The sequence below is a fragment of the Gorilla gorilla genome, chromosome 8, assembly GCF_029281585.2.
Source record: "Gorilla gorilla gorilla isolate KB3781 chromosome 8, NHGRI_mGorGor1-v2.1_pri, whole genome shotgun sequence".
NCBI classification, from domain to species: Eukaryota; Metazoa; Chordata; class Mammalia; order Primates; family Hominidae; genus Gorilla; species Gorilla gorilla.
This window is the reverse complement of record NC_073232.2, coordinates 91,410,304-91,420,627: the sequence shown is the minus strand read 5'-3', so window position 1 is coordinate 91,420,627 and position 10,324 is coordinate 91,410,304. Positions and strand designations below refer to the sequence as shown.

Below are 10,324 nucleotides of genomic sequence, written 5' to 3'. Positions count from 1 at the left end.
CAAGGTTTTCTCTCCAGTGCAGAGCACACCACAAATAATGCTAATTGTATTACTGAGGGAAAGAAGGTATTATGTGAAAATGTTCATTTTAAAGTTATGTATTTTAATAGTCGGCATCACACTCCCTTTTCCTCAGTCTTTGAAAGCTGGATTGGTGGCCTAAGGTGATGAAATTCAAACCTAATACAAATGCAGCACTCCCATATCATATCCCTTAACAGTCTAAGGAGAATTGCTGAATATAATGGGCCCGTCTGTTCTACTGCTTCATCTACCTGGTCAGCTCTCAAAGGAAAACAAAATCCATACGATCATCGAGGTCTAGAAATTAACTTTTATTTTAAATCTGTCAAGAACTCCTGGCAGTTATTAATTTTATTAAAATGATTACATATGGCAAAACAAAGAATAGAGGTAATTCTATTTCTCTACAACATAAATTATGAGTTAGATTTTCAGCTGCCGGCTCAGCATTGTTCAAGATTCTTTTAAAGGACTGGGGGGATTTTAATATCCAGAAAATGTTAAAGCAGCAAAAGAAAAAATAAATTAAAAAGTCATTGCAATTGGAGATATTACCAAGGATGTGCTTACTATAAAGTCTTCTTGACATGTTAATTATAAAATCTTCCAACCTTTGGTATTAAAAAAAAATCATGTGAATAGTTGTCCTATATTGCCTTGTCATCTATAATTTATAACATAGAAGAAATTTGCTGATTTTTTTAAAAAGATGGCAAACATGAATCATGACTCATTCAAATAAAATACAACCAGCATTCATTCATTTAACTGAAATATGTCAAAACAAAAACACTTTTATTAACATATTTAATACCAGAATAACTTATAATAGTATGAAAAAGAGTGAAGTATTTGTCTTTAGTTTTCATTGACATGCTCACATTTTGGCATTTTTGTATTGTTTTGCAAAGATTCCAAAGTTTTTATCAGAGATCTCTAACTATTTAAGGATGCAAACCAAAAGAACTCATACTTCATCTGATCATACAGTCATAACTTATATATTTTGCTTTGCGCTTACTGTTACTGCAAACAGCAATTTAGAAAACAAAGTAAAAATATATATATACACAAAATATTTTTATATCAAATTATCTTCATTACACTAAATAAACCCAATTCCCAAATGTTATGTTACATGAAAAAGTGTCCTACAATTTAGATCAAGACTGATACTGTCCGTCAACTAGAGCAGCCTTTGGTTTTAAAAGCATTTTGCAAAATAAAGAAAAATGTCACCACTTGGCTGCACTATTGACCCTCATTCACACTGACAAAAATGCTTTCCAGTTTAAAAAAAAAAAATAGATTACATACCCAGAGAAAAAAAATCCCATCATAAAAGAGTCAAACCCTTTTTACTTCTCTGTAGCACATACCCTCTGTTATATTTGGCATTTCCACTGTTTATTCAAGTTTCAGGTCTTCCCAAACTGATTAGAATATTATTGTTTAGTTGAGAAAGATAGTCTTCTTTCTTGATATTGATTATTCTCACTCAATGGTAGACTAATTTAGAAACAAAATGTTTTCTTTCGATGCTTGATTTCACTTCATTTTTACTTTAATGTCCAACTTGGCAAAATTCAAACTGTTCAATGTTTTGTTTTCCATATGTTTTAAATTTAAAAATCAATTTTATGTATGTATATGTATAGCCGCACAGAGATACATTTCTTTCATTCTGTTGTTCTCGCTGCAATACAAATTGTCCATCAGCAATTGTAATTTGAAACGAACCAAATAAAAGATTTTTAGTCATTCCATACGAACACAGTTTCCATCACAAAGACAGTGAGCTCTAATGCAAACAGGATTATGTTTTAAAACTACAGGTTTAGTTTTACACAGGAAAATTTTGAGTTATTTGTATAATAAAGTTTTTTTTTAAACTTCAGCAGAACTTGAGAAACAAATCCAGATTAATTCTAAAGGGCTTTGTGGTGCTTTCCAACAGTGCTTGAAAAAAAGTTTTCCTGGTCACCATGTGTTCAATGAAATTTTAAATTAGCTTGAAGGAATCACTTCTTAAATGTACAACGTTCTGTGGATCGCTGCACCTTGAATTTTGGAAGTTTGTAACATATCAAATATGCAGGCAAGATACATGCATAAAATTCTCACCGTCACTCTGAAAAGCACATTGAACAATTTTCAATACTGTAGACGTTTTTTAAAAGGAAGATTTCATTTGGGCTGAACAGATATCCAAGTTTTAACATATGAATTATTGAATGTGTTTCAAGGGCTTTCAGCGATTCTGGTTTCAGTCCCGGAATGATTAGGCCCGTCTGGAATGATGCACACAGGCTAATAAGCATATGGCGTTGGCATTTTGAGGCATAGCTGTTCAACTATGCCCACGTTGGAGCTTGTTTTCGGGAAGCAAGGCACTTACTGTAATGGTAATGCAGACGTTTTATGCATAGTTTGAGTAACATAAAATAAGTTAATATTTTTGATTAAAATGAGTTTTTTATAATTTATATGTCTTTTATAGAAGCAACTAAATGATATATCTGGGATAATTAAAAATAAGAAGAGGTTTGGGAGAGAGTCATTTTCATCCCTGCTTCAGCTCTTAGGATGAGGGTTGATGAAAACACCGGAAAGAACATCCATTGGATCTGAAAAGCAACAAGCTCTTAAAACTGCTGCACCAGCGGCACTTTGACAGTCTTTACTTCTGCTATATGGGACGACTTCTGGATGATGCAGCTGGTAGTTCCCTGCAGTTTGTCCTTTCCCTGTGCAAGATTTGTTAAGGCCATAGCTGCGTTGATCTCCTTCCAATACGTGTCATCCTTGCTTGGTCCTTTTCTGTTAGCTGCGCTGGAGTTAAGCAAAACAGAAAGTAAACGATCAAACTCACTGCAGTTTGCATTGAAAATGCCATCGCTGAAAAGCAGGAATGGCCAATGGGAACATTTTGCTCACCTTTCACCCTTATTGGATCCGTTTTCCAGAGTGTCTGTAAAGAAAAGCAAAAATTCAATTATTTTTATGTTTTTCCTTTCTTTTCTCATCTCAGGAGTTTCATCAGTAATGACCAGAAGTAAAAGTTCTTCAGGAAATATGGTTGAAAATTAGTTCGCTTTTAATAAAGATAAAGCAGTTTATATTAAGATGCAAAAAAAAATTGCAAAGGGGCAGAAATAAGATGACAGTGGGTAGTAAAGAATAAAAGGTAGCTCTCATAGATACACAAAAATCTGAAGTTATTTACTCTGAGAAATTGGGCCTTTTGGATCAGGAGACAAACAGCATAAGGAAAAGAGTGCTGACTGTACCTGGGGCCAGGTTCTGGCCTTGCCCTACTACCCACCTGCAGTGTAACCTGGGGGCAGATTATGACCTCCCACAATGTCAGGGATTCAGTTCTCTAACTATAAGATCAGGGAGCTTTGGCTGGGCACAGTGGCTCATATCTGTAATCCCAGCACTCTGGGAGGCCAAGGCAGGGGGATTGCTTGAGCCTAGGAATTCGAGACCAGCCTGCGCTACATAGTGAGACCTCATCTCTACTAAAAATAAAAATAAAAATAGCTGGGTATGGTGGGTGTTCACCTGTATTCCCAGTTACTCAGGAGGCTGAGGTGGGAGGATTGCTTGAGCCCAGGGGGGTGAAGGTGCAGTAAGCAGTGATTGTGCCACTGCACTCCAGCCTGGGCAACAGAGCAAGACCCTGTCTCTAAGAAAATTAAAATTAAAAAGGGGGGGTTCTAGAAAATCTTGGGGGTGCTTCTGGCTCAATGATTCTATAATTTCATGGTTATCAAATTTTCTTCTTTTTTTTTTTTTTGCGATGGAGGCTTGCTCTGTTGCCCAGGCTGGAGTGCAGTGGTGTGATCTCGGCTCACTGCAACCTCCACCTCCTGGGTTCAAGCAATTCTTCTGCCTCAGGCTCCTAAGTAGCTGGGATTACAGGTGTGCATCACTATGCCTGGCTAATTTTTGTATTTTTAGTAGAGACAGGGTTTCACCATGTTGATCAGGCTGATCTCAAACTCCTGACCTCGTGATCAGCCTGCCTCAGCCTCCTAAAGTGCTGGGATTACAGGCGTGAGCCACCGTGCCTAGCCAGTTATCAAACATTTATTTCAGACAAAGGATGGGCAAATAGTTCCCTCTGCTAGTTAGCAAATGAGTAACGGACCCAGTGGTGATAGCAATACAGGATTTCCTGGCATATTTATTAGAAGAAGCAGGCATTGGTCCTCAATTTCCAAAACAACGCCTCCTCCTGCTGCTGCAGGAAATGAAAGTTAGGATGCTAACTTTTGCTTCTGCACTCACATCTTTGGTTTAGATTTGCTGCTTCACTCAGAACACGAATGTCTCCCAACACCACATAAATATAAAGAACCCACGAAAATGGGTTCTCAAGCTCCTTAGGCGAAAAGAATCTGGTATGAATAACACAAAAATTTACCTACTGAAGGGAAAGATGTAGGGTGGCAGTAGAGAGGCTACTGGCATGGCATCCGAGCAAAGGAGTGGGGTTGAGACTCCAAAACCAGATAGTGGGTAAGCCCCTCTTCATCATCATCGTCATCATCATCCACAACAATAATCAATATTATTGGGGAGCTACTGCACTTGGCACTGTGCTGCACACAGGAAACCTGGAAAACGCAAGGCCCTCTGCTAGTTCTACGGCCTTTGCAAAACTGTCTTTTCCTGCCCTTAGTCCTCTCCCTTCCTTTTACCCCCCCACCCCTGCCAACCCAATATTTCTCACAATTTCTTTTTCTCTGCACTGCTCAAGGCTAGTTAGGAAATGCAACCTAATTTCCAATTCTGAGCTCTAAGACAGTCACAGAACTAGAAGAGGTTTGAGAAGAATAACGTCAACATGATCATCATATAGTCTAACCAGGGCAAAATTTCCCAGGAAGAGATAGTCAAGAGAAAATAAATTATATGCCCATGAGGCAGCCAAGCTTCGATGCCCTCTCTGAAGGAAAAGAGTGGGGAAAGCCTGCTGACATATCCTGAGTTAAGCCTTAAGGTGTAGACCACGAGACAATCATGGGTCACTCTGAGCTCTTTTCACAACCCTTCACCTAAGGAACTTAAATAAACAGGCGAACAAACAAAACAAAAGCATTCAGTGAACAAATGGCAAGGTTGTTGTGAAGAACACATGAGATCATGTGTGTCTGGCCCAGAATGGAACAACAAGTGTTAGTTCCTTTGGTCTCCTTTCACTGACTACTCAGGCAGCATTTTATAAGGTTTTAGGGATCCTTTGGGGGAAATAATTGGATCTGTGAACAGTTAGATCGTTACCTTCTGCAGCTCTGCCAGCTTCTGGCTCTTACAGGGTCAGCCTGGATGCTTAGCTATACCTCTGCTACTTTCCATAATTTTGCAATATAAAGTAACTCATGTAAATGCAGGAAAAGAATGATCATTTGTAATTTACAGAACTCTGATATACTGATTTACAGATCACTTACTACGTGCCAGGCACAATTCTGAGCACTTTGTGTCCTAATTTATTTACTACTACTGACTTTGTGTATGGATAGCGTGTCTCCATGGTATCTGCGAAGTCATTTTTTATTGAGTTCTATTCTCCTATCTGTAAATCTTCACCCAGTAAGGACAGAGACAAGGCGCTACCAGAACAGAGAACAAGTCAAGGCTTTCGTTTGGGAGAAGGAAAGCCAGCAAATTGGACATTTTACAGAAGAAAAAAAAATGAGGTAGGCCTTTGCTCCATTTTGCCCACAAATTGCAACAATTCTGTTGCCAAAGTGAAGCAATAGGTTATGGAGATATTTATTCAATGGAAAGACTTGGCAAAAGCAGAATAATTTCCATGAGGCTTAAATAACGTTAGGGAAATAACAAAACATAATTTAGAGAAGACTATGTAACTTACACTCTGGCTCCCAGATGAAGCCATCTCACATAGGCGAAGGAGACCAGAACCCTGTTCCCTACCTGAACTGTCAATCTCAGAGTGGTTACTGCACAGACAAGAAGAAAGCCTGTGGCTATCAAATATGTTATGGGTTGCAGAACCCATCAATGCATCAATGCCATCAATGCATGGAGCCTGCACGTGGAAGGAGAAGATGTAATTCACGGCTCAGGTCCACGGAGAGCTTCTATTTAAGATGAGGAGTCAACTTGTATGTCTTGCAGCCCCATGAGCTCCTGGCTGTAGCTAGCACTGCCTGTGGCTGACTCCCTGAACTTGTTCCACTGAGAAACACGTTTACTGCAGCCAACTGTGAAATTATAAAATTCTGCTTACTCTTTGGGTGTATGTGTTTGACACTTTGGTGCCTAAGAAAATACCTTTGAAGTGCAAAAACGTAGACTCAAATCCCCATTCAGGTATTCTTAATTGGGTTTTACAAATCTCAGCAATGTACTACACAGGATTCAATAGACTGAATTCTGTATTTTATTCTTCAGGCAGATGGGCACATTCAATGTCAGTAGGTATAGATTGGGTTCCTCTCCAATAACAGAAGAAAATCATCTTACATCACACACCAGGGCCTGTTGGGAGGTGGGGGGCTGGGGGAGGGAAAGCATTAGGAGAAATACCTAATGTAAATGACAAGTTGATGAGTGTAGCAAACCAACACGGCACATGTATACCTATGTAACAAACCTGCACGTTGTGCACATGTACCCTAGAACATAAAGAATAATACAATGAAAAAAAGAATTTCTATTAAAAAAAAGTAATGGAGAATAGTGTGAAAACTGCATACAACAAAGCTCGATCTCAAAGACTGAAATCAACAAGGAAAAGCTGCTTACCACCACTTGGGAAGGGCGGGCGGTGGGCAGTCTCTGTGTTCAGTGATTTTAGTTCAAAAAATGAATTGTTGTTAGAAGGGCACACTTTTCCTGAGGCTGTTACTGGTGGGCTGCCCAGTGTCACTAGGGTATTTTCAGTCCAAGAGCCACCTCCTGTGGAGTAACGTGTTCTGGTTCCCAGAAGAGCCAAACCGGCAAAAGGAAGACAGCAAACAGAGCCCTTTGACTCTGAAACATTTGTGCTTTTTTAGGAAAGCAAGGACTCTAAAGATCTGGGAGTCTGGGGAGTTGTTTCTTTTTTTTCTGTTTGTTGTGCTAAGATGAAATCTGGAGAAATGTCGCAGCTTTTAGAGAACTGATATCATTTGACAGGAATTCAGAAAATTTACAATCTTCTCATTATACTAACTGGTTGTATTAAGTGTTGTAATTTTTTTTTCTTATGCTCTTTCCCTTTGAAGTAAAAACTTGTCAGCTCTTCTCTGGCTCAAGTGTGCTGTGTGTTGTGTCTTTGCAGCTCATGGTCAGTATTTGAGGAACAGTGGGTCTTTGTACCCACCACTGGTTGTCATAGGGGTCCTGACACGTCTGTCCACTGCCGACAGGTGGTCTCACCGGCTCCACTTGAGAAGTGGCACCTAGTAGCTCCAGAAACAATCAGACAGGAGAGGGAAGGATTGTACATGTTGTGAAAGAGGGAAAATGCAAGTTGGAGCTAGCTCCTGGTATGTAGACTCTTGAGAGCAGTTCATTAGCATGCACAGACTCAGGGTCTGACTGCCCCACATTTGGCTCCGCCGTATCTCTTACTCTGCAAGTAGCTTGGCTCAGCCTCTCCAAAGTCTGAGCTAAAATGCCTTTTTAGATTCCAAGGTTCCAAAAATCAGCTACGCTGTCAATTACCATAAAAGCAACTGGTTGGCAGGAACGGCTTACTGAACCAGCCAAAAGAGCGTGTTTTAAGACCAAAAAAGAAAAGAAAAGAGAAAAAAAAAAAAGAGGTGTGTAGTTAGGAAAATCTTGGATGCTGCAAAACCCAAACCATGTTGAAACTTAAAGTGGGGCTATCCTCAGTTTGGACATGTATTTCCTTCTACAGTTAAGTAGAGAAAAAATTATACAGAAAACTCAGTTCCAATGCAACTCGAGATAGCTAAGCAAAAAGCTCTGTGGCCAACTGTGAAAAATGCAACTCAGAAGCACATTAATTCTGATATATATTCCTGATGTTATATTTGTAGCCATAAAAAGAGACCAAAACGTGGCCAAATCTTTTTCTCTGAGGTTTTTAAAAAATTTCATAAATAAGCTGTAAAGGGAAAAATGTTTTTGTTTCACAGATGCCACTGAAACGTAAGTAAAATGAGGTGAGACTTAGAATTCAGGTTTTTAAATTAAATAATCCAAAAATTATATATGTTTCCCTAAATTAAAATGGAGGGAGTAGAAGAAAAAAAACTTTTGAGATCATGGAAAGGGAAGTAAATGAGTCAGTGAGAAATCATTACTGAAATAGCTCGGCCAAGGGGGAAAACAAAGACAGACCACTAGGATTATTTGAGTGGGAAGAGGAAGGCACTCATATTTTAAAACAATAAAAGAAGGTACAGTTGTGCGCCACCTAACAATAATTCGGTCAGTGGCAAACCATACATACGACAGTGGCCCATAAGATTATAATGGAGCTGAAAAATTCCTATCACCTAGTGACATCGTAATGTGGTCGTGCCACACATTGCTCATGTGTTTGTGGTGATGCTGGTGTAAAGAAACCTACTGAGGCTGGGGGTGGTGGCTCACGCCTGTAATCTCAGCACTTTGGGAGGCTGAGGCGGGTGAATCACTTGAGTTCAGGAGTTCGAGACCAGCCTGGCCAAAATGGTGAAATCCTGTCTCTACTAAAAAATACAAAAAATTAGCCAGGCGTGGTGGTGCATGCCTGTAATCCCAGCTACTCAGGAGGCTGAGGTGGGAGAATTGCTGGAACCCCGCAGGCGGAGGTTGCAGTGAGCCAAGATCTCGCCATTGCACTCCAGCCTGGTGACAGAGCAGGACTCCATCACAAAACAAACAAACAAACAAACACACCTACTGAGCTGCTAAATGTATAAAGTATAGCACATAAATTATATACAGTACATAATACTTGATAATAATAAATGACTATGTTACTGGGTTTATGTGTTTACTATATTTTTTATTGTTATTTGAGAGTGTGCTCCTTCACCTTAGATTTAAAAAGTTAACTGTAGCTGGGCGTGGTGGCTCACGCCTGTAATCCTAGCACTTTGGGAGGCCGAGGTGGGCGAATCACTTGAGGCCAGGAGTTCGAAACCAATCTGGCCAACATGGTGAAACCCTGTCTCTACTAAAAATACAAAAAAATTAGCTGGGCCTGGTGGCGGGTGCCTGTAATCCCAGCTACCTGGGAGGTTGAGGCAGGAGAATTGCTTGAACCTGAGAGGCAGAGGTTGCAGTGAGCCGAGATTGTGCCATTGCACTCCAGCCTGGGTGACAGAGCAAGACTACGTCTCAAAAAAAAAAAAAAAAAGTTAACTGTAAAACATCCTCAGGCAGGCCCTTCAGGAGGAATTCCAGAAGAAGGCATTGCTATTATCAGAGATGACAGCTCCATGCGTGTTATTGCCCCTGAAGACCTTCCAGTGGGACAAGACATGGAGGTGGAAGACAGTGACATTGATGAGCCTTATCCTGTGCAGGCCTAGGCTAATGTGTGTGTTTGTGGCTTAGTTTTTAACAAAAATGTTTAGAAAGTAAAAATAAAAAATGAAAAATTTTAATAACAGGAAAAAGTTTATAGAATAGGATATAAAGAAAATATTTTCATACAGCTGTCCAATGTGTTTGTGTTTTAAGCCAAGTGTTATTACAAGAGTCAAAACTTTTTTTAAAAAGCGTATAAAGTAAAAAAGTAACAGTAAGCTAAGATTAATTTATTGTAGAAGAAAAAAATTTTAAAATAAATTTAGGGTGGCCTAAGTGTCCAGTGTTTATAAAGTCTACAGTAATGTAGAGTAATGTCCTAGGCCTTCACATTCACTCACCACTCACTTACTCACTCACTCACCCAAAGCAACTTCCAGCCTTGCAAGCTCTGTTTATGGTAAGTGCCTTATACAAGTGCATCATTTTTTATTTTTTACTAGCGGTCCTCAACCTTTTTGGCACCAGGGCCTGGTTTTGTGGAAGACCATTTTCCCACGGACCAGGGATGGGCGCGCGTTTCAGGATAAAACGGTTCCACCTTGGATCATCAGGCATTAGTTAGATTCTCATAAGAAGCGCACAACTGACCAGGCGCAGTGGCTCATGCTTGTAATCACAGCACTTTGGGAGGCTGAGGCGGGTGGATCACAAGGTCAGGAGTTCGAGACCAGCCTGGCCAATACAGTGAAACCCCGTCTCTACTAAAAATAGAAAAATTAGCCAGGCATGGTGGCAGGCACCTGTAATCCCAGCTACTTGGCAGGCTGAGGCAAGAGAATTGCTTGAA

General features: G+C 39.8%; 1 protein-coding gene across 3 annotated transcripts in view; it reads right to left on the bottom strand.

The window, feature by feature from the left end:
• Positions 1 to 314: 314 nt before the first annotated feature.
• Positions 315 to 10,324, bottom strand: part of MKX (mohawk homeobox) — a 71,860-nt gene continuing 61,850 nt past the window's right edge. For 2 of the 3 annotated variants that reach the window (XM_063710277.1, XM_055352428.2), the window contains 2 exons: positions 2,962 to 2,995; positions 315 to 2,856 (listed from right to left, as the gene is read on the bottom strand). In XM_063710277.1, the coding sequence (XP_063566347.1) occupies positions 2,670 to 2,856; positions 2,962 to 2,995 (221 nt within the window). In that variant the 3' untranslated portion in view covers positions 315 to 2,669. The remainder of the gene's footprint in view (positions 2,857 to 2,961; positions 2,996 to 10,324) is intronic. The other variant, XM_019034356.3, reaches the window with a different exon arrangement.